At 42.1% G+C, this 25,460-nt stretch overlaps 1 protein-coding gene across 2 annotated transcripts in view; it reads left to right on the top strand.

The window, feature by feature from the left end:
* Window positions 1–25,460, top strand: part of CNTN6 (contactin 6) — a 131,788-nt gene that overhangs the window by 41,368 nt on the left and 64,960 nt on the right. Inside the window, exons 3-4 of one of the 2 annotated variants that reach the window (XM_064724073.1) lie at window positions 5,990–6,116; window positions 11,348–11,472. In XM_064724073.1, the coding sequence (XP_064580143.1) occupies window positions 5,990–6,116; window positions 11,348–11,472 (252 nt within the window). Of the gene's footprint in view, window positions 1–5,989; window positions 6,117–11,296; window positions 11,473–25,460 lie in introns of both variants that reach the window. The other variant, XM_064724072.1, reaches the window with a different exon arrangement.

The following is a 25,460-nucleotide window of genomic DNA, read 5'->3' as shown; positions in this document are numbered from 1 at the left end:
TTTATTTTTCAGTAAAATATTCCATTATTAATACAGGTGACACATTGTGTATTTATAGCCCCTCTCCTGGAGCACCTTTCCACACATCCCCACAATGAATTGTTCATAAATCTGTGCTCATCTCCAGCAGAAAGCTTAAATCAGTGCAGCTCCACTGAATGCTCTCCACAACCCATCCATTAGGAGCAATTTTCCTTCTCTGCAACGTGAACTCCTGGTCTGGAATCTTTGGGGAATATTTGGGGGTTTGTATGGAACATGGTGTCCTGTAAATCTGAGGTTTGATTGCTGTACTCAGGGTGATAGCAGGAGAAAATGTCATATTTTGGCATTTAGGGATCCATCCTAAATTATTCTGGGATTAGAATGTGTGTATCTGTTAGATGAGTAATAAATTCACTGCTACCCAAATATATTCCTAGAAAGTGTTGAAGCAATACTGGTTATTATAGAACTTTTAAAAAAATGTTGGGAGTATCACATTATGACAAAACCTTTTGTCACTATATACATTTAATTGAAAAAGGCTCATAATTCTCATTACTATGACAGTTTTTGCATAATACTTCCATAATTATCACCTGTGATATATTACACCCTAATTTTCTATGCTAGTTTCTGACAATAAGTTATATTAGGAATTAAATCTGTATTTTATAGCTTGATTGTTTGTTTTCACACCCAAGGAAAATATGCAGTCAGTCCATAACCTGAGCATGTTGTTTGCTACATCAGCCTCAGCTCACCCTACCTGCCCCACCATAGACATCCTGTTTAAATAACATGAAAATAACAGGAAAAATATTGGAATATTTGACTCATTTCTCAAGGATAAAAAAATTGACAGCATCCAGAATTGACTTACTGAAAACATTTCAAATTTTTGTGCCATTTAGGGCTGGAGGAGCCCTGATTAAATAAAAGTTTTATCTCCAAACTCAAATCAAGAGTGGGGTTCTCTAAGTGAGCCACAGGGGAAGAGGGGACAAAGGAAGGGGCACTTGGAGTGCCAGCTCCTGGGAAATGCCAGATTCCAGCTGTGCCTCCTTCCATCTGCTTGCCCTCGTTATTTTTCAAATCTCAAGGAAGGGGCACAATTTTCCCACTGTCTCCCTGATGGAACAGCCTCACGTGGAGACAGAGGAGGTTTAGATTGAATATTAGAGGAAATTTCTTTATGGAAAATGTTCTAAAGGATTGGAACAGCATCACCATCACTGGGAGTGTTCAAAAAAAGTGTGGATGTGGCAGCTGAGGACGTGGTTGAGTGGGGATGGTGCTGGGATGGATGGATGGATGGATGGATGGATGGATGGATGGATGGATGGATGGATGGATGGATGGATGGATGGATGGATGGATGGATGGATGGATGGATGGATGGATGGACGATGGATGGAATGGATGGATGAGATGGATGGATGGATGGATGATGATGATGGATGGATGGATGGATGGATGGATGGATTGGATGGATGGAGATGGATGGATGGATGGATGGGTGGATGGATGGATGGATGGATGGATGGATGATGGATGGATGGATGGATGATGGATGGATGGATGGATGGATGGATGGATGATGATGGATGGATGGATGGGATGGATGATGGATGATGATGGGATGGTATGGATGGATGGATGGATGGATGGATGATGGATGGATGGATGATGATGGATGGATGGATGGATGGATGGATGGATGATGGATGATGGATGGATGGATGGATGGATGGATGGATGATGGATGGATGGATGGATGGATGGATGGATGGATGGATGGATGGATGGATGATGGATGGATGGATGGATGGATGGATGGATGGATGGATGATGGATGGATGGATGGATGGATGATGGATGGATGGATGGATGATGATGGATGGATGGATGGATGGATGGATGGATGGATGGAGATGGATGGATGGATGGATGGATGGATGGATGGATGGATGGATGGATGATGGATGGATGGATGGATGATGGATGGATGGATGGATGGATGGATGGATTTGTTGCTTTGGAAGTTTTCCCAGCTGCAATGAATCCATGATTCTGTGCAAGGGATGCCTTACACTCTGGCCTGTTTTTTAAAGACAGTTTCATTTATAAACCCTGGGCTTGAGTGCCAAATTCCCCATCATTACTGAGAGTTTTTCTGACTTCAGCAGATCCAGGATTTTCCCCTGAGTGCCTCATCCCTGCCTCCCCTTCTCCCAACATCACAGGGAGATAAATGTCTCCCTGGTTTGGTGTCTGCCAGCAGAGACACTCTGGAATTCCACCAGCACTCCCAGTTTGACTCTTTCAACAGAAGCTGAGACTTGAAAGGAGCCCCGTGCCTCTGGAGCTCTGTACATCAACATCTGAAGGGAGAAAACACATGAAAGTTGAAGGCCCTTTGGGAAAATCCTGCAGGTCTTAGGTTGCTTCTTGCTGCTCAAACCTACAAGATCCAATCTGGGTGTCCCTGTTCACTACAGAGAGCTGGGTGGCACTGAGGGAACCCTGCCTGTGCTCCTGACAAGCTGTTTTTCTTTCCACACAACATTTTCATGGCCATTTCTCTGCTTCATCTTTCCCCATCTTCTCTCCCAGTGTAAAAATCTGACTCCTTGAAGGGACGTGTGTTACTTCAGGTGGTACCAAGCAGTGTCTCATCCATTACCTCTCATTTTGCATCTGTCAAGCTCCTTTCAAAGTCCTTGAGCTCCCTGGTCCAGGCCTTTGAGGAAGGAAATAATAATTTCATTCAGCTTCTGACAAGATTCAATCAAAAACCCCAGGGAAACACTCCATGACATTTAAAAATCTGTGCACCCCATAAACTCCCTGTCTTCCCATTACAAATTACCCACATCTTCAGCTGAAAAATTAAACAGATTTTGAAGAAGTTGGATTTTTCATAGTTTTTCTGCTGTCATTAGAAGGGGGAAGGGTTTAATTCACCTGTCCCATCCCTTTTGCTGGAGCTGACAGGTGTTTTACTATCACACTGATTTAAAAGACGCCTCTTAATCAGGTGTCAGCTTTGGCCCATAAAGTCATATTAATGTTTTGGATCAGATATGAAGCTCTATCTAAGGCACATTAAGAAAGATTCATTAGAAACTCACTACCCCTGGAATTTACAGCCTTCCTGGAACTTAATAGCCTGGATAAATTCCTCCTTATCTGGTTTGCTTATGTGAATTATGGCAGTTTTGCATTTAGAATCTTCTCCTTGTGATCTTTCGTAAGGTTTCTCTGATATGGTACATCCAGAACCATGGAATGGTTTGGGTTGGAAGAACATTAAAACTCATTCACTTTCACCCCACAGGGACATTCTCCACTGTCCCAGGTTGTTCCAAATCTTGTCCATCCTGGCCTTGGACACTTCCAGGGATGGGGCAGCCTCAGTTTCTTTGTTCTCCCAGCCCACCAGAATTGCCCATCCCTGGTCCTGGAGCAGCGAATCCTCGGGAGTTTGGCTCCTTGGAGCTGATTCTCCCAGGCAAACCTAAAACCTCTCCCTGCAAATAGATCGTGATGTTTCTGGGGCAATCTCAATTTCACCGAACAGATTTTATCTGCTGTCACCGAGCAGCTTGGAGTGATGGTAATTCCAACTCCACTCTGCAAAAAATCCTGATGGGAAGGAAGATGTGTGCAGCAAAGGGATAAAAGTCAGCTAATTTACAATATTGGCTGCTGAGTTATCCATCGTCCCATTGCAGCCTGGGCCTGGGCCAGCCTAAACTGCTCTTGGAATGTTCCCCCTTGCATTTCCAGCTGGGCAGAGACCTCACAAGGAGCTGATTGTGAATCCAGCCAGAGTCAGAAACAGGAAAGAACAGGGAGCAGGATTTGGCTGGAAATTAAGTTGATCAAGTGTGAACTCCAGATTTGTTCTTCTTTCTCCCTGTCTGGATGAGGAAGTGCATAAATATCTAAATATTTATTATGGCTGAGTGAAACCTCTTGAACCGAATTTGACAGGAATATCAGAGTGTGACATATCCACCCATTGTCCATACACCAGTGACTGGGGAGCACTGGGACACCCCTGCTTCTTCCATAATTGTAGAAAACCAGGCTTCCTCCTCTTCCTCTTTCTGTGTTAATGCCTGGATTGGCTGAAGACAATCTCATGCAATGAATGAAGGAATGATGATTCATTTTCCTGCTTTAGCTTTGAATTCAGGCTGGCATAATTATGGTCTTTAAGGAGATCAAACTGATTTGGCATCATAAAGAAATACATTTTAAGTTCTTATCAAACATTCCATTAGAAGAGTTTATATTTACTTTCAAGTATTATACTGAGGATTCACACATGATTTTTACGTATAGAAACATTTAAACAAATATTCATATTCCAATTGATTTTTTTAAAAATCTGAACTATCTAAACCTTAACAAAAGCAAACAGCCCAACAAAAATGCATTTGTCATGTGTATCTCTGGAGAAATCATAGTGGCTGTACTGAACCTGGAGGATGGAGAAGAAATATATGGCCATTCTCTATAGGAAACACAAAAGGATGCATCAGGAAATTAGAAATGACCAGCCTGACCTTTTCTATAAATAAGAGATGGACTCCTAGGACACCATTGGCTCTGAGAGTGCACATCATTTCTCACAAATTTGATGTTATTCTCTGCTGCAGATCAGCCAGCAAGGAAAGGATATTAAAGAGAGAACAAAACAACAGCAAGAAGCTGCCTGTACTAAAATTCATGGGCAGTATTTTTGTGACAGGGACTGTGGCATGTCCACTGGAAAGGAGCTGTAAAACATTGTGTCCTTATTCTACACATTAAGGGCATGAGAAGGGGATATAAAATTAAGATATTCAATAGTCTGCAAATGACAAATGAGTCTAAATTCCATTTAGGAAAAAAAATGGGAATTAATCCCAGGTTTACCAAAATATTTACATTTTTATGAGGTGAAGTAGAGGTTTTTATGTACATCAGGTAGTTCTCCACTGACCCTGTTGGGTACAGGGATTTAAAATGCAGAACAATGATCCCTGGGTCATTTTGTGGCTTCAGAAAAACTTCTCCTGGCAGTTTCTTCTGGGAAGGTAACAAGGACTGAGGAAATGAACCCAGAAGGGAAGCAAATTCCTCCCAAAGAAGAGACAAGTCAAAGGGTCAATTGTAGCAATAGCGAAAAAAGAAGTCTTCAAATTTGTCAAGGCACTAAACCCAGAAGAGTGGCAGGCCAAGAAACAAAGATTATTTAAGCATCCCAGAGAGCTGCTCTGCCTTGCCCTCGTGGTTTGCTGAACAAATTGTCTTCTGCCCTGCTCCCCAGAACAAGGAAGATCACCATGAAATATAGAAATAGTTCTGGTTTGCCTTGCAATCAATCATTTAATTTTAGATATGATATAAAGGTTGATTATGTAATGCTACTCCTGTTTTAAAATGATTGAAAAAGAGGAGGGGAAAACCCCAAAACACCAATAAAAAAGCAAACAAAAACCCCATCAACAACCCTAATCCCAGTATAAAAATTCACACATAAAATATACAAATATAATATCTCAAGGGATGGGAAGGGTTAGAGGAGAAGGGGGTGAGTGATTCCCTGTGACTGTGCTGTGAGCAGGGAGCACCAAACCAGAACCACAATTCCACAATTCCACAATTCCACAATTCCACAATTCCACAATTCCATCCTGTCCTGCTGCCAGTCCTGAAGCACAGCACCAGGAGGAGCTGGATGGGCACGTTTGGGAGCTTCCATGGGAAACATGCAAAGAAGCTTCACTGTCACCTGCAAAATAAATCAGCAGCAGCTGAGCTCTGCGATTTTATTATCAATCAGCCTTGAAATATTTCCTCCTTAACCGTGCAGTGTCTGGAGGTGGATTCTCTGGTGGGTATAACAGCAGAGCTTACCTTGCAGCTGAAAGCAAAGGACTCCAAAGGACAATTTTATGTGGAAGGACACGCTAAAGACACCTAATCTGAAATTATTGTTTTTCTTTCACAGGGGAAGAAACCCTTCATGGGCCTATTTTTATCCAAGAGCCATATGATATCACTTATTCCATGGGCTCAGCAAATCCAGAGATCCTCCTGAACTGCACAGCTAAAGGATATCCACTGCCATACTACAGGTGAAGTCAACCTTGGGGAAATTCTGTCTCACTGTCACTCTTTGAATTGTGTAATTGTGTTTTAGTCACTGCACCACCAGAAACAAACACCCCAAAATCTGTTGAGTGCTCAGAGAAAGAATATACAAAGTTTACAGTAAATTTTGAGGAATGAAGGAAAAATATTTTTGCTGCTTTGCTGTAAAGAAAATTAACACAGGAAAACAAAATAATTGAAAATCATCCCCAAAGTATTTAAAAATATACAGAATTAATTCTGAATCCACAGAACAGCTGTGAAAAATGGGAGAATGGAAACACTGAGCATCTGTACTCGATAAAACTTTCCATACATTAATAAATGCTTGGAAAGCAGAAGAGCAACATCCTTCCCTTTTCTAATTCCAGCATTTCATGTTCATATTTATGGTGTTTGTTTAGAGAAACAGCTCCAATACCTTACAGGAGTCACCTAATAAAACCTTGGTACAGAGGATTTTTTGTTTATTTGGTAACTATGGATTCATCATTTACAATATAACTTGTTGCCCCAAGGATCTGGAAATCCAAGTTGGATAAGAGGAAAAGCTGAGAATCTAGGGAAAAAAAAAAAAAAAGACTTTGTGCTTTCTTCAGAAAATAATGAGGAAAGTAATGGTTGAGTTGAAGGAAAATTATATATAAAGAATAAATCATTCATGCAAGGCATGAAAGAAAATAATGTGCTATCAAATGCTTGGAGAATTTTTATTGAAGAGATTTTAACTGCTCTCACCAGAGCCTTCCCTGGGAAGGGCCACCACTGGTTATCAGCTTGGCTTGTGGACTTCATGGCTTGATCTGTCCCCAGACATTGTGTTAGGAAAGGAACCCTTAATTTCTTTAATTTCCTTTATTATAGGAACCCTAATTTCCTGTATGAAAGGAACCCTCAATTTCCTTTATGAAAGGAATCCTTAATTTCCTTTTTCTTCTCCTCCTATGAGTAGAACCCCTCATGTATTTCCCAGCCCATTTGTTCTCCCTGTTCTCAACATGAACATCAAATGGCTCGGGCCATGAATTTCAAGTCTTTCCACCCTTCTGTTTCATATTTAAGCAGCTCCCTAGGAAATTCCTGGACTCTTGTATCTCCCATGGGTTCCTCACACCCACAAAGAGCAGAGACAGCAGCTCCCACCAGGCAGGAGAGCTGGGAAATCTTCCCTCATCCCATATTTGATATCCATATTTTACCTTTAATTTTTTCTACATACCTATCAATTAAATCCCCTGGTTTTTTAATCACCATTCCCATTTTCTCTTTTCTTGCAAAGCCTCCGTGGCTCCAGGGATATGAGATCAACATCTGGGGATGGATCCTGGAGCCCTGAGGTCAATTAAAAGTTATCAGACAATCGCTGCTGCAATTACACCACGATTTGGAGGGAACGGGGAGCTTTTCACTTGTCTTTGATTTCACCACAGCTAATGCTGCCTTTGTCAGATAAGGATTGAGCCCATATATTTAAAGTTCCAACAATTTTAGATAAATCAAGCCCAGTATGAAATTTTAATCATCTCCTTTGCTGAGTTGATGGCAAAGAACAGCAAGGACTGCTGGAGGTTTCCCTTTGATTCAGAAATACAGAACCACTCCAACAGGAAGAAAGTTAGATTCCAGTTAATTTGCTATTTAGCAGTTTTTACATCAAGAAATATGCTGATAAATGCCTTTTCTTGAAATAAAAAATGCTTAGCATTTCCTAAAAGTTTGATTTTACTAGGTACTCTTTTAATCTTATAGACTTGTCAAAAATAGTGAGATTTTTTTTGCAACTCCTCCTCAAAATATTGTGTGTCTGAGAAGCACAGTGCAAGAATTGTGTAGAAATGTAGGTGGAAGGGCTGAGTAATAAAAATGAGACACAGTTTTCCCTTTGGAAGTAACAGAGAACACAGATTACACTGCAAACAAAAATGTGGATGGAAGCATCTCTGAAACCATTAAGAAATCTATATAAATGTTCTGATAAGCATAATTTTATCTCTTATGCCTTTTTTATAAAGTCAAAATAGTCTATATTATCAAATACATTATTCCAGGTGTTTCCTGGTGTGATGTTGGTGGTAAATAAACACAAATTTTTAAGTTAGATTTATCATTTTTTGCACTTAAGCTTTTTTGGTTATAAACACCAGAGGGTTTATCACCAACTGACTCAATTAATTTTACATATATTTTTTTTTTTTTTACTTCCAGCCTATCCTTGAACACCCTGCAGTGTTTCCAGCAGTATTTTGATGTTTTTTGTTTGATTTTTCCTGCACTTCCATTCAATATCCAGAGCAACCCCACAATCCTGTATTTTCATACAAGTTGGAAATTGAGGGTGTTTCCCCCTCCATAATCTTCTCAGGGAGGAGTCAATGGAACCAATAAATAAATCCAAGGGCAGCATAAGCAGCATTGGTTAGAAGAACATTTTAATATTTCAGCCCAACACAGAATTCTGCACTAAAAGGAGATAAAGAGATTCAAATCCGATCCAAATCCAACAGCACGAGGATAACTGGAGCACACAAATGAAAGGGAGGGAACAGAGCACGAAGTCTCCAAGGCTTGCAAATGACATCAAATATGTTGATAATCATTGCATCAAGCTGGAGAAGCATTCCCAGTAATCCCAAAAATCCACCCTGGGCACAGAAATTGCAGCTCTGCTCTTGTGTCCTTTTCCTGGGATGCTTTTCCTTGGATCAGTGCAGATTCTGCCTCAAAACTGGGGTGGGATTAAAATCTCCTTCACCCTCTGCTGCCTTGTTCACAGAAAAGAGTTTTTACACTTCCCATTTTCTTCCCGACTGGAAGTGCTGTACATGAAGGGGGGTTTTGCAAATCCTTTTCCCAATTACAACAAAGCCTCAGGTGGCTTGGCAGGACTTTTCCATTTGAATGCAAATAATCTAAGAAATATAGAACACAATGAAGTCATAAAAATATTGATATTTTTATTATAGCAGCATGCTGAAAAGAGAATTTGTTAAATCCTGTGAGCATATACCCACTCACAGTCCTTGGGCTTCTAGGGAACTGATCAATTCAGCATCAGAATATAGGAAATTTTTTAAAGTTTATGTTCTGAAACAATTGGTGAAAGAAAAACAATCCAGAATGTATTTCCCATAACTGAGGAAAAATATTTTCCAATGGTTGAATGAAAAAAACGCACAAAACTACATCGATGATCTCTGCCTTAAGGGGCTCATGTTAAAAATTCCCTAAAATAATTATCCAGATTTCTGTGTATTAATACACTGCAGAACACATAAAGTCATTAAATCATTGTCTACCACATGAATTCATTAATTCGCTTCCTTCAGTGATGTAAACATATTAATTAGGGAAAAAGCCACACCAGGAGCTGAACCCCTGATCTATATGCAAAGTTTAATAATCATTGTACCATGGTGATTAGAATGATTATGGGGATACTGTGAAGAATTCATTTGCAGCAGCTAAGCCAACGTCTTCCCATTTGTTTGGAAAAACAATTATAGATCTTAATTGGGAGCCATGCAATGATGACAGCAGTTATTTCAGTGATTGATTCTGAAATTAAAGAGAACTGGCAAATTAAATACCAGAATATCTTAGATTAGAAAATGGAAAGCTTTAGACAACTTGGAGCATATGTAAATCCTGAAATATGGCAAAATGCTAACGGTAATATCCTAAAATAACAGCAAAACCTGAACCCACTAAAGCAAATATCAAAAAGGAATTGAGGAGAGGTACAGAAACACCAAAAATCAGCTGGAATTTTTAGGAAGAATTCCTGAGAGTTGCACCCAAATTATTCAGTGTGGATGCATCCATGGAAGGGGAGACAGCAAGCAAAGAAATGATTTCACATTATTAGAATTTGCTCACAGAATTCCACTGATTTCATATTTAATCAGTCATTATCTTTCACAACAACAAGTGCTCATCTGGAGGTCAGGGCACTCCCTGTGCTTGGAGAACAGAATTGCATTTCAGAGCCCAGGGTGGAAATGCTCCAGCACAAAAGCAGCTCCTGAGCAGTGTGGGTGTGTGGAGAGAGGGCTGACAGAATCCTGTGCTGCGTATCCAGCTCAGATTTCCAGGGATAAATGTGAGTTTGCTTGAGTTTGTTCCCTGGAGAAACTGCCCTCACTGCCAGGAGCTCTGCAAATGAGCAGAAATGGATCATTTTTATGCTGTGATCCTTCAGGTAATTAACAAGGAGATGATTGCCCCTGGTTTGGGCACTGCCAGGAACCCAAACTGAGCCATTGGCAATGTCTGTGTGAACCTTCCACCCAACGGAGGGCTTGGAATCACACCCAGAGACCAGCACAGATGACAAAGGCTGAGGAGGTGGCTCTGATATAAAATCAGGGGAAGAGAATACCTGGTTGTGTCATTTTAGGATTGCTGACCACCTAAAAAGTGGCATTAACAACCCCAAAACTTGCAGCCCTCAGTGGCTGAGTCCTTTATTCTTCCTTTGGCCCCCACGTGAGCAAGGAAAATTCAACCCCAGCAAGACTAATGGCAAAGCCACAAAAATTCTCTTCCTGAAACACGTAATATTTATTTTCTTTGAAAGAGAAATTGTATTTTGACATCTGTAAACAGCTGGGTAATGTTGCAGACACAATCCATTTTCTGCTTAGTGGACTAACGGGGACAAATGAAGATTTAAAATAGCAGCGTTCTCATCATTAAATGATCAGTCTCAGACTTGCTGCATAAAAACTTCCCTCTCAGCTCTTGTTCTGCCCTCTCAAGTGCAATCCTTCCTCATCTACATCTCCAAAGCATTTTGGTTGCCAAATTCATGATTAATCATTTGCAAGGACTGTAAAGCACATTCATATTATAAAAAATAATGTAGTTGTAGACAAGGTATCAACCCCCCTCTGGACTGAATGGATAACTTTGTTTGAATAAGTTATAATTACTTTTTGTGGACATTTGGGTGAACACTGGTGACTGAAGTAAAGATTTTCCAAAGAATGCCATTATTGCTATCATTATGATTGATGTAAGAAGCAGTCATGTGTGAAAAATGATCTAATTTTGTGATATTTAACTACATTTTTATCATTACAGGTATGCTACAGCACACTATTTAAGATAAATATGAATAGGCTCTGTAAATTATAAGCATAATTTGATTTTTTTCCCCTCAAAGGTGGAAGCAAAATGGCACAGATATTGATCTTACCATGAGTTATCACTACAGGTTGGTTGGAGGCAGCTTGGCAATCAATAACCCACATAAAAATCAGGATATTGGAACATACCAGTGTTTGGCCACAAATTCATTTGGAACAATTCTGAGCAGGAAGGCAAAGCTTCAATTTGCATGTAAGTTGGGAAGATCATATTTATTAGAGCATTATTTTCCTATTAATTCTGCACATGGACTGTAATTTATTGGGTAATTAAAGGATCATTGGGGATTCTGTCCAAAAGGTTTGACTTCCTTCTGCACTGCTTATTCCTAAAAAATTCCTAAAAAAACCCCCAAAATGTTCCTAGTAAATATTAATAACAAAACCAGACATCTGATGGCTGCTGCCTTCGGGAGCCAGAATAAAAATCAGGAAATTGAAAGGTCAAGGAAGATGAGCACAATTATCTTCACTTAATAAAGGTGTTCTCACTTTTTAGGACAATGGTTTTGTTGTTATCCCACAGGTAGCTACAGCTGGGGGGGAATTGTTGCAAAAAGTTGTGCTTTGAGTTTTCTGTAGCTAACGAGGTCTAATTGAGACACAAAAACATTGTTCCCCTAATTGGCACACTGATTTTTTAATTTTTTTTTTACATTACCAATGAAACACTCCTTTTCCTTACACAATGTGTAAAAGTGTGAGCTGCTCTCTGAAATATTTCACATTTCAGCTCCCTCAGGTCGAGCACGTTGTCTGTCTTGAGATGATTTAAAGTTTATTTCATCTTTGCTCCCCGTTTCACTCCTTCACAACTTCACAACCTTTTTCACAAGGTTTGGATGCAGTGACCGAGTTCTGTGAATGCCCTGGGGAGGGGGAGAAACAACAGTGACAACCAAAAAACTCCAGATATTCCCTCCAGCCCTTCTTTTTTTTTTTTCAGTCTAAAGCTCAGAGCAGTCTGTTGCTGGGAGAAAGCAATTGTTTTCAAAGCTCATTAATAAAACATGTGACTAAAGCCAACCTTGTGTCACTATTTCAGACACCAGCAAACGGATTAATTATTAATCTTGTTCCATTTCTCATAGCAAACCTCGTGTCACAGGGGTTACACAAAGGAGACATCAGAGGTCAGGCTGGTTCACAGAGTGTCTTTCAGCAGAGCTGATCAAAAGGTGTATCACTGGTACCTCATTTAATAATGTTTTACCCTGAATTTCTCAAACAGCTTTGATTCCCAAGGGCTGGTCAAAAGTAAAAAAAAAAAAATTGATTCATTATTTTACCACTTTTTCTGCTGAAACATTTATTCAAGCCAGACTTCCTGTGTGAGAATATTTTTTGAGATTTGGAGGTGAAAGTTGGTTAGTGACAGAACAAATTCCATTTTAAAAAGGAGCAAGAATAGACAGCCACCTCAAAATTGTCCATGGAGTCTGTAATCCTCAAGGAACCAAGGCAGGCCAGGCAGGGAGCTGGGAAAAGACCTAAGGAAAGTGAATATCCTTAAATGCAGGGACAAACAAGGTGTAAAAAAATGAAACTGAAAAAAAGAAAGCAGGGGGGAGAAGGGAAAACCAGGAATATCTGTGAAAGAAAGAGGGCTCTGGTGATTATTCGGCATTTTACATCAAGCAGTTCCTTTATTTAAGTTTTACACCCCCACCCAAACACTTCCCAAAGTTCCTGCAGGGAGCAGATCCCACAGCTGGGTCTGCTTTGCCCCCAGCCCTCAGCCTGCTCCAGTCCTCCAGCTCTAACAGCACCACAGAATCCTAAATTTATCCCATAATCAAGCACTGCACCACTTTTCCAGTAGTGGTGACAGATATTTACCTCCTTCCCCATGGAGAAGAGAGAGGACAGACAAATCAAAGGCTGTTATTTACACTGACAAGCACAAATTTACAGGAAAATGCTTCAATTTAGCAGCATCAGTGCAGAACTGGGAGTTTTAAGTTGTCTTACAACAGGAAAAAAACCCACAGTACATGGAAAACGTCATAATGACCTGATGAGAATAGTGGAACAAATTACCTTGAAACTCTTATTTCACAGTCAACATTTCCTTGTTTCTTATTTTCATGTTGCCATCCAATTTAATTCTTTGTTTCAACCAATACTTCAGGCTGTATCTTAAAATCCAGGCAGGCAGGCACGTTGCTGTGATGACACTTTCATTCAACACCTCACAAAATGGGATTTTTCCCTGGACTGGGATGCCTGGCATATTACTGCAATCTCCCTGATAAAGAATTGAATCAAACCTATTATCCAAGTACCAGGGTTTATGTGTATTTGTCTCTTTACTACAAGGTAACTAACTCTGAGTTGGAGCTTGAATTAATGATACCTCCAGAAACCTATTCAACATGTCAACTTAATATATAAAAAATACTTTTTTCCTCTGTTCAAGATAGGAAGTTCTCCGAGAAGCAAAATAAACGCGGGACGAGATTAGAAATATGTCTTCAGATTCAGCTGGAGTTTGGTGCTTATCCTCTATTAAAACCAGAGCTGTCAAAGGAAAGCTGCAGGAGGAATATTGTACAGAAGGCAGTGGCATAGATTATTAAAGCTACAAGCTGAAAATGAGAGGCAGTGGCAGGGAGAGCGAGCACGTAAATGCATGAGGATGGCAGGCCCTTGGCATCCCCCTTCCTGCACGAGGCTTGTTTTGTCATAAATAAACTCCAAAGCTCCCCATAAATCCTGCACGTCCCCTGCTCCCTGCCAGCAGTACGTTTGGAGCAGCCCACGTGTGTTTTTGCAGTTGTTGGGGTGGAAGTTTGTAAAGCTTTGGTGTCGGGCCTTTGCTCATGCAGCCAGCGCCAAGCACAGGAACAGGGTCCTGGGCCTGGGCCTGGGCCTTGTTCTTGTCCAGGCTGGGGGCATTTCTGCCACCCACAGGGCTTCCACCTGCCAGGCCAGTGGTGACACCCAGCACAAGGTCAGCTGGAACTCTTCAGCTCAGCCTAAAATGAAGTAAAACGTTTGGGAAGTTCATCTTGGAGCTAGGCCCAACTCAGCTTGAAGAGATGGGGACATGAGAGCTTTTCCTTCAGCTTTTCCACAGCTCAGAATGGTAGAGTCCTGGTCCTTGTCCTTGTCCAGGCTGGGGTCATGTTCTGCCACCCACAGGGCTTCCACCTGCCAGGCCAGTGGTGACACCCAGCACAAGGTCAGCTGGAACTCTTCAGCTCAGCCTAAAATGAAGTAAAAGCCTTTGCCCAATCTCCCCCCGCTCATAAACCACATCACAAAATTTCACATCTACTCATTTTTTTGAACACTTCCAAGGATGGGGACTCCATCATTTCCATGAGCAGCCAGTTCCAGAGCTTGGCCACTCTTTCAGCGGTGAAATTTTTCCTAAGGCATTTTTGTTTAAGGCATTTCATGCCTTAAAAAAAAAAGACAAACAAAAAACCTGTTGGGGAAAACTGCTTCAGTATGGCTTCAACCAGAACTTTCTCCCAAGGCACACAGGGGATTTGCTTTAATTATTTCCTCAGTTTTAAGCAAAAATAACTGTGTGCAAACAACTGGTCTTGAGGGAAATCCCTGTAACAGGCTGCATGAAACAGCCTGTCCAGGCCTGTTACTTGTTCTTTTAGTTCTCAAACACATCTATAGCAGAGGCATTAAGGGATATGCAGGAGAATTAAGAAGTTCAATTAAACAAACCAGAATAAAAAAGGATTCCACAATGAAAAAGAATCAAATGCAAACCTAATTCATAATTATTCAGGGCATAAACCCAGAAAATTCAGTATTAATTGAAAGCATCTTGCTGCTTAGGGATCTTAAATCAGATTCTCAGTCAAATTATTCTACCCTTGATGATAAAAGTCACGATGATTGCAGATTTCTCAGACCTGAAATTCTGAGAAACAAGGACAACAATCTAATTTCCTGCCTAGAGTTGGTCCCTTTGCCCTGAACCTCACAGAAGGGCACACAGTGCAGCCATTAGTATTTTAAAGTTCCCCACAATGTTACAGACCAAAGAGGGATTTCTCCTTGGAGTTTTTGGGCTCCAACCAAATTCTCCTGGTTTTCCAAGTGCTGCTCAGGGCTTTGCTTGGTGCTTATTCTCAGCAGCATTTTCCTGACACTGCCACCCTCCCTGCTCTTGGCCAGTGATGATGTGCTCACAGCAGTGTGGCTGAGAGTGACAGTGCTGGAGCACTTGGAAGGAAATCTGCAGCTCCCAAGAGCTTCCATATGCTTTTTGTCAGAGACAGAAGACACAGTTTTGCTGAAATAACAAATTAGAAGCAATAATTCTCCTGGACTGAGTTTTTGCCATTCCGAAACACAAAAATAACAGCCCACCATTAGCATTTAACCATTTCAGGGAGGAATATGTTAAACCCAATCAAACCCATTTAGTGTTTGCTGGATGGTGACAGGCTGAGCTTTAGCAGAGCCCTGTTGGAGGGGCTGGCTGGGAGATGCTCAGCCAGCATAAAAGCCCACTTTTCATCTGATTACTTCATCGTGTTATTTACCTCTGAGTGCACAAAAATTACAGAAACATCACAAAGCAATCCAGCAGCCTCAGGATGTCATAACCCTTTTCACTGGCAGTGTATGCTTTGAAACAGAAAATGGAAAAATCAATAGGCTTGGATCAGATAGGCTGAATTTGCAAAGTCTGGACATGCATGAATTTAAGGCTAAATGGCACCTACACTTCTGGCTGGGTTGTGTTGTGGTGCTGTGTGTGTCCAGAAATCCCTCTGTAACAATTGTATTTGATTAAAAGGTGTGCTAGCTGTTGTAACTACCACCTGGAGTAAAGCTCTCTGGGTCTTTAAGCTGATTGTTAATTCATCACAGCACACGAGGGCTGGAATGCTGATCAGGCTCCCTGGCAGATGATTGCAGGAATGAACTCTGGCAGTGCCTTTCTTTTTCAAAAGGAGGCATAAACTGCTCAGTTCAGCACTCAACAGGCACTCAGGGGTGACCAGCTGATAACTGAGGAGCAGGAAGCAGGAAGAGCTCAGCTTGTCAGTGCCAGGAAAAGTTCACCATCAAAAATACATCCCCAAAAGTTTGACATGGCATTCTAAATTCCTTTTTTCCCTTTAGGGACGTGTCAGGTAAAGCCATAGAATTGCCTCTATCTACAGGGAATCATGGAATGGCCTGGTTGGAAGGGACATTAAAGATCAACCAGTTCCACCCTCTGCCACTTTTCTCTGCACCAATTGGTCTGTGCAGCCTGGCCTTGGACATATCCAGAGATGGGGCAGCTCCAGCTTATCTGGGTACCCTGTGCCAGGGCCTCAGCACCCTCACAGGGAGGAATTTCTTCCCAATATCTCACCTAACCCTGCCATCTGGCAGTTTGGAAGCTATTCTCCCTTGTCTTGCCCTTCCAGGACCTTTCCAAAGTCTCTCCCCATCTTTCGTGTAGCTCCCTGCAGGCACTGGAAGGCCACCATGAGGTCACCCAGGCTGAACCACCCCAATTCTCTTAGTCTCTGTCCTCATTCCAGCACCACTCTCTACCCCACATGTGCTGAGTAAAGCACTGACCCCACCTCTCTGTTTTAAAAGGCTGGCTTTCTATATAATCCTAGAATGATTTGGGAGGGACCTTATAGTTCACCTCATTGCAACCCCACTTCCTCTGATGCAGAAACACATCTGAACGGCAGACATGTGGAGAATCACCCACAAAATTCTCCTTTGCACACTCTGCAGAGCCCTCCTGGTGATCCTGGTAACACCTCCCAGCCTTCCCTTCAGCAGGTGAGGAACAAATGCAACCTGCAGCGGGAACATTTGCTGTGGATCGATGCTGTGTGGAGGATGGAAGTGCTGCTGTCATCTCTTCCATATGTCACTAAAAAGCCTCACAGCTCAAAATTGCCTTTTGGACTTTTAAGCACAGGTAGAATCCAATATCACTGCAGCAGCAGCAGCAGCCACCCTCCCTGGTGTGGGGAGCTGAGGGCCAGGTTCTGAGCAGAATGAGTTACAGAAAACAAACCCTGTATTTTGTCAGAATTCTGCTTGGAGTGGAAAGAAAGAGAACTTTCATTTATCACTTCTTGATTGTTATGGACACTCTGTGCCAATGCTCCAGCTCTCTCTGCAGCAGTTCCCGTGGCAGGAGACCACACCAAGGTCTTTGCTTAATGGATGCTCTCCATGGACCAGACCCAGCAGCCTCAGGCTTGTTTTCTTTTTTTGCCCCTTTACTTCACAGAGTTTCTTGAGAAAATCAGGAAAAACCTGGTGAGAACCACTCTTGTAAGGAATATGACATTTCCAGGAGTAACAGCCCCAGCTCTCCCAGCTCTCTTCACAGGAGAAGTGCTCCAGCCCTCTGATCAACCTGGTGGCCTCCTCTGGGCTGGTTCCAACAGGGAGAGCTCTCCAAGGGGTCACTGTCCTGCTCTGCCCACCCCAAACTGGGGCTCTGGGCATCCTTCAGGGCCACTTTGAGCAGAACACATGCAGAGATCCCTCTGAAGTGATGCAATTTAATCACCCCGAGACCAAAACCACTGCAAGACCTCACCATGCTCAGCTCATCTCCCTTCTGAGCTTCCCAGTGTTTATTTCTTTGCAGAATTCTGTGCACACAAACCCCCTCACAAGCTCCAGGAAAAGCAAGAACCACCACTCAGCAGTGATGAAGCAGGAAGCCTGGAAGGGTTTCACCTGCCTGCTGACAGGACAAGGCAGGGTGATAATGGAACTTCTATTTTAAAACTCTGGCATCACAAGAATGGGATTATGCAAATCTCCTGACATTCCTGAAGACACAGAGAACAGCCTGGAATCTTAAAACCAGAAGATATCTCCATAAGGAAGGGGGTTTGCTTTCTCCATCATTCCCCCTTTTTGTCTCCTCTGCATTCTCAGAGCCCACATGATGTCCATCGACACCAAGTGTCCTGTTTATTTTAAGTTGTAATGGACCAGGCACACCAGAAATTCCACTTTTCTGCCCCTCCCATGGTTTAAACATCTCTCTCAGAGTACTTAACCACTGTGTTCAAGGCTTTGCTCTATCAGCACTTGGTTAAAGCTGCTTTATTCCAGGTTAGTTCCTTAGACTTTTATTATAAAAGGAGGTTTTTTATCTGTGCAAGAGAGATCTACATTGCAGAGAGGTTGTAAGGAGCATTACAGGCAGTGAACCAGGCAGATAAAGTAGCAATAGGGAACATAGAGTATTTGAAGATTATCTTTCAGTTCTATATTACTTACTCTTCTTTAGGTCCTTTAAAAGTGTTTATCCTAAATCAACCCATTGCCACTTGTATTGGAAAAGCAATATATGTGATTGAGATATGGTGGGGAACAAAGCATCCACAGGTCCCAGAGCTGATAGATTCTGATTGATAAAATTTAATACTGGGGAAGGATAAAACCTGTCTATGTTTGCAGTCTAGATCTGCTATTTTATCTGTTCTTCTTTCATTACAGACAAGATTATGTAGATTCCAATACATTATTGAGTGAAATATCCACGATGTTCACATCAGATTGTTCATTTTTTTGGTGTGACAAAAGAAGTTATGGTGGAGGTTTGCAAGGGAAAAAAATACTGAATTATTTGGAATAAATGATTGGCTTTTTAAAAATAAAATAATGAAATTAATTGATCGATTCTTTTTGCAGTGAAGGTTTATCCTGTGTAATGTTTTAAGGCAGCAGATAAAATGTCTATTCTGCAGCTGATAGTGGAGAAGGAGGAACAGTGTGAAACATTTGGACTTTTCATGGAGTGAAGGAATGAGGTCAGAGGCATTGCTTTTCTCAACAGCAAAACCACATCTGGCACAGAGAGTGCACTGAGCTGTAAATATCCATTTCTAAATGCTACAGCAAGAACAAATAATGTAACCTGCACCTGAAATCCCACTGACAGATTCACATCCAAAAATCCTCTCCATTGATCGCTCGGGTAAATCTTGAAGTTCCCATTGGAAGGAATTCTTTGAGGGTTTGCAGCTGGATTGAGGGAGGTAAAGAAGGGGCTGGGGTAACTCAGGGTAGTTCTACAAGAATTCTGTGCTGGATCAAGATCTCCAAAGGGCTGGGCAGGAATTTGGGAAGGGCTGAAACAGGCACGGTCATTGACAGCAGTGTGTGAGAGCTCTTTCTTCCTTGCCACTTTTCCTCTCTTCCCTGCCACTTTTCCTCTCTTTCTTGCTACTTTTCCTCTCTTCCTTGCCATTTTTTGTTGGATGTATTATGAGCTTTGATTATTATTTTGTTGGTAGAAGCATTATAGAATGAATTATTTGCTTAGGTGGGACTGTATCCATCAGAACCCAGGGCAGGGATGCCAGAGGTTCCTTCCTGCAGAATCAGGGTACAGCTATGTGTCCCCAACAGCAAGGTCAAGGTCTGAGGGAAGGGAGAAGTTCCTGAACCATCTCCACGTAGTTAAAAACAGGTTGCTGTGGGAGCAGTGGGAAATATGAGGGAGAGAGGGTTTGGATAAGAATGAACCCCCTGCCAAAAGGACATTTGCCACAGCAGCCAGGGCTGTCTCCCCTGGAAGTCAGGAGGATCAGTGGGGTTGTGGCAGGGAGAAATCCGACCCTTGAGGTTCAGCCCAGGGAGAGAAATCTGTCTTTAAGAGCTCTCCAGTCTGGAGAAAACTCCTGCAGACGGCGAAGTGACTCTGGTGATGACAGGTGACAAATGAACTGTGCCGTGACAAGTGAGAAAACTGTTCAGGAATATGAAATATTGAAGAAATATTCCCTGTGTGCCCCTCCCTGGGAGAGGGGCAGCTCCTCAGCTGTGCCTCTGGCCTGCAGATGGGCTTTGGAGCAGGAGCCCCAAGGCTGTGTCAACACTTACTGCTCAGAGCAAGTCCTGTGCTCAGCTCAGAAGAGAAATTTAATATTTTATGCTGCTAACTCTGTAAAAGCAGGGGGAAAAAAATAACAAAGGCCAGATGTAGACCTGCTCTACAGCTTCCCAGCATATGTTTCTGTGCTCTGGGTTTGTTGGTGCATGAACAAAAATCAAGCCAGCTCAGGGTTTTTCCCCCCCTCTCACCTCACCCTCCCTTTTAATTTAATTGTGACCTTCCACTTTTTTCCTCTAGAGAAGCTTGATATTACTTTGTAAAGGGCATTTTCACTCTTTAATTGAATCAGACAATCAGACTGTGGCAGAAATTATTGTTCCCCACCTTGAAAATGAGTGCCTGGATTGGCCATTCAGATCATTTAAGCTGAATTGAGGACCCAGGGCCTGTGTCCATCCTGAAGTGTAAATTACAGATCCTTGCCCTTGGAAGCTCCAAAGTAATTTAACTAAATAAGGAAGCACTGATGAAGGTCTTTGGATGATTACACAGATAAGGACAGGACCAGTGATTGTGGTTTCCCCTCATTTTTGACAAGCAGCTCCATCAGGGAGTTTTGGGGGACAGGGCAGCTTTTCCTTTATCCACTCTGGGGTGCAGTGCCCCCCTAAGGTGGAAATGAGAACAAAAGTGGTAATTCCAGTGGATTTTTAGCCTGTGCTGGTAAAAAGAGACACTCAGGCATTGCCCAGGCTGCTCCTGGCTGATTCAGCTCCAAATCCTCCAGACCTGAAGTGTTAAAGGCTCACGAGTGCTTCAGATGGAGCAGAGGAACTCAGCAGGTGTTGAGGAGAAAATCCAAGTATTTAAAAGGCAGGAAATGGGAAATACTAAGCAGCTTTCAGACACCTTAATTAGAGATAACACCACTCTTAATCTCAGAATTGAATTCATAGAAAATCAATTAGAACATTTAAAAAATTGAGATTAGATGCTAACGGGGAAAGATTAATGTATTGACAGTATTACCAAGACAAAGGAACTGTCAGAGGGTTTGTTCAGCAAGTTTAGTGCAGTTTGGAAAGCTGAAAAAGAGAGTTTACTTTGCAGTGGAAGTTGGAGGGAAGGAGATTAGCCATTCCTTTGGGACATATTTGGAGAAATAAGGAATTTTCCATAAAATACCCTGTAGTATCCAGGCTGCAAGAGATTGGTGCTCCTCTCCTACAAGGTAATTCAGTACAAAAATACTCAGAAAAGCAAAGAACAGGGATTAGTGTCCAGGAGGGGTCTGGGATGGTCTGGATAGGCACAGCCTGTAGCTAAAAGAGCTTTAACCCCAAATTTTTTGGGACTTCCTTTATGTGAGAGAAGAAATAGCAAACCCAAAATCTGGAAGCATGGGGCCTTCTAGAATTTGAGATAAAGATTCAATAGGCTTCATTTTTATTATCTAAATTCTCAGATTCAGGCACCAAATTCAGCCCCAAATGGGGCCCCTAATTCATTACAGCCAGAGCAAAAGAAAATAACTAATGATCAGCTGATAACACAGGTGCTGGAAATACTCCCAGCAAATCATAACCAGGAGCTTCCTTGGAAAAGTGCTGAGCTTTGTGCCCCATTTCCCTGTGAGGAAACTCCTGTTGTGCTGCCTCACTGCAGGAACACCTCTCCCATTGCAATATATCACAGGCTAGAGGAGACACAGAAGGAAAAAAAAGGGGAACAGAAGTGATCTATCACAATTTGACACAGGCACATGGAAATGTGAGGAATTGTATTGATTTGTCCTCAGGAGCGTGGCTGATTTGTGAGGAGCTCTTACTCCTCATGCCTTAACATTCATTGCACATTTCAATACCAAGTAATTACAGCCATTATATTTGGGATTATGTAATGACGAAACATTTATGAGGGGAAAAAAAAATTATCAAAAGTTCAAGAAAGCATGAAATCACTTTAATTCAGATGAACTGTGGTAATTATGCAAGGTGATAAATTGGAGTTTCTCTAATTGTCTGTAAAAATTTCATATATTAAAACACCCAAATTTCCTTGGTTTCCTTGGAGAAGTTCTATGCTCCTTCTTAGGATGGACTGGTTTGGAATGGATGGATTTGGGTGGACTGTCCCTGAGCAGGTTCAGGAATTTCAAACACAATTGGGAGGTTGAAATAAATGAGTTTCTGCTTGTGATTTGGTTTTTGTTCCTATCCAATATATTTAGGAAGCAGTTCCCTAATCCCAGGAAAATTGACCTATCACTTTGTTGTGTAGTTAAATTTGGTATTCCAACACCTGAAAGGCAGTTTTAAATTAAAATAAAGCAAACAAAAAACCCAGATGTCGGTAATAGTGGGGAAATTAAAATAAATATATTAAAGAGCAGTCAGCAACTGGAGCTTGGAGCACCCTGGTCTAGTGGAAGGTGTCCCTGCCCATGGCAAGGGGTGGAACAGGATGAGCTTTAAGTGCTTCCAACCCAAAGCACTCTGGGATTTATGATTATTTCAATTTTTAGGAGCTTTAAAACATTAAGGAAAAAATAAGGTATGGCTGAACCTATTAATTAACCTATTAATTAATGGAATTGCTTCAGCAGGAAAGTTTTCTGTCCACCACTTCCATTTTGTTGCTGTCTCCAGAGACCATTTTTTCAGGCAAACACCTCCCCCAGCCTGGATTTGCTTCTCTCACTGGCACATTTGTACAGCAAAGTGATGGTCATCTTCATCCAACAGAGATATTCTTCTCAAGCTCTGGTTTTATTCTGTTTAAAATCTACCTGGAACACTTTCAGGCCATAAATCAGGATAAAGGCAGGTTGGAGCATCCTGGGGTAGTGCAAGGTGTCCCTGCTCATGGCAGGGGTGGAATGGGATGGGATTCAAGGTCCTTCCCACCCAAACCTTCTGTAATTCCATGATGACATCCTTGACCCCAGAGGGTAAAGCTGGGTTACACCAGGTGAAAAATGATACTGATATTCTTCTTCAACACTGATATTCTTCTCAAGCTCTGGTTTTATTCTGTTTAACATCTACCTGGAAGACTTTCAGGCCATAAATCAGGATAAAGGGAGGTTGGAGCACCCTGGGATAGTGGAAGGTGTCCCTGCCCATGGCAGGGGTGGAATGGGATGAGCTTTAAGGTTTAACCTTCTGTAATTCCATGATTGTTGTAGTGTGTTGTTAAGTTTCTTGTGTTATTCCCCCAATTTATGTATTGTTCTCCCCTATTATGTGTAAAATGGTTTCGTTCCCCCAGTTTTTCCCGCCAGGGCTAGCCTGTCAGCTAAGTTGCTATAGTAACCGCTATTCATAGTTGCCGATGTGTAATTGCTCCTCCCCTGGTTTCCCTTATAAGTGAAAGTTGTTTCCTCCCTAGGTCCAGTCAATCACTCCCTTTCTCCTCCCAGGTTTCGAGAACCTTCTCTCTGGAGATGGTGGCTGGCTGGGGTCCCAGGACACCTCCTTTACCTTTTGATTATTGGTCTCCATGGAGTATCAGTTCTGTGAAGTTCATCCCCTCACCTTTCCCGATTGGTTCCGCCTGTACCCACCCCCTCCTTTATAATCCTGTTTCACCCCCTATGAAAAAACTTTTTCCCGCGTTTGGATCCCGCAACACCTTCAATAAACCGATGTTTAACCCCCGGGAAATGGTCAGCTCCGTTCCTCCCCAATACCAGCGGTGTGAGCCAGTCCGCAGCCAGCACAGCCCGAGGCCCTCAGACGCCGAAGGGGTGCTGGCCAGGAATTGCAGAGGGGCGTCGGCCTTTCGCCCTCAGCTAGTCGGACTCTAAACTTCGGGCCACATATGCCCCCCTCTGCACATGATGACATCCTTGAGCCCAGAGGGTAAAGCTGGGTTACACCAGCGAAAAATGCTCTGACCCATTTCTTCTCCCCACTCCTCCCCTCATTCCCAGCGAGGGGCTGACAGCCTCCCCCACCCCAAGAACTCCTGCTCCCATCAGAAAAGGCCCTTCCCTGACCCCACCCCACAAAATGCCATCTGTTTGGGGTGCTGAGAGCTCAGCCCTGCAGGAGACGAGGCCGTGCCACCCGCAGCTGAGTCCCTGCATCATTCCCACTCCTCCCTGGGAAGGATCACTGAGCATTTTGCTTGGCCCCCACGACCTCATTATCACATCCAACTGATTAATCCTGCTCCACCAAGAGCAGTCTGCCAACATGCACAGATCCAGGGGAAAAAAAAAAAAAAAGTGGTTTTTTTGTTAAAACTCGCAGCTGAGAGAGCAATGGAGTGTGAGGGAACTTGTTGTTCTTCAAGTGAGATAAATACAGACAAAGAATGAAAGGAATTATGTAGGAACTAGGTGATAATTTATTTATAGATCTCTGCAGAAACACTGAAGTTAGCAAATATACCATCTGTTAAATAGTCATCTTATTCCTAAGTGCATATTAGCAATCTAAATGTGTGCCAAACACCTGATCTTAGCCTTCTTAGTTGATACTCTTTTTGACAAGCAACATTCTGCTTTATTAGGTTATGTCATGTTACGTTATAGAGCTGTGCTAGGGAACAGGAGCTGGAAGAACACAGTGCTTGTGCTCTCCTGGTGTAAACGAACACCCAGGGCAAGGAGAAGGGCTTTTGACAGCAGCCAGAATTTCTGAATAACAAGAACAAAGTAGAATATCTGCATTTGTATCCTCAGGTAATTTTTTTTTCCTATATATATACACTTAACGCATTTCAAAATGCAATAAATCATCGAAAATGCAACCCTGTAAGTAGGGAAATAGATGGAGAAATCTTTGTGTCAAAGACAAACATTATTTCTGAGGGTCCACCTCTTTCCTCTCTCATCCACCTGGACTGCAAAGCAAAAGTGGATTATTTTATAGCTCATTATTGAACCCATTCGAATGAGGTGTCACAATATTCCATGGGAGATGCTGCCTGCCTGCAGGAAGAGTCCAATAAAGATGAAAACAGAAGCAACACCGACTCTACTAATGAATTCTCTTCATCTATTTTGCCTTGGTTTGCTCTTTCAGAGGTTTGGGGCTCTTTTGTTCTTCAATGATTCTTTATTACAGAAAAAGGCACTGAATAAATTCACTTTGTACAATTATCTATCAAAATCAATCAAAGCAAAAGATCATTTCTGGTTTGGCCTGTGAAATTTTGGGGAGGTGAGGGTTTCTAAAGGATGCAGAATGATGAAGATCTCGGAGTTAAGCAGTGCAGTGAATTCTTTAAAGAAAATGTCTTTTCCTAAAGGCCTTTAAAAATTGGGTTAAATAAGGACATTGCATATTTGTCCCTGTCATGGGTGAGATGAAGAGATTAAATGATGATTTATGTGCCTCCACAGCTGCTTTTTTATACCTATGATTAATAAG

The sequence above is a fragment of the Zonotrichia leucophrys genome, chromosome 12 (genome assembly GCF_028769735.1).
Source record: "Zonotrichia leucophrys gambelii isolate GWCS_2022_RI chromosome 12, RI_Zleu_2.0, whole genome shotgun sequence".
Lineage (NCBI taxonomy): Eukaryota > Metazoa > Chordata > Aves > Passeriformes > Passerellidae > Zonotrichia > Zonotrichia leucophrys.
The sequence above is the reverse complement of the archived record's forward strand: the minus strand, read 5'-3'. Positions and strand labels throughout refer to the sequence as shown.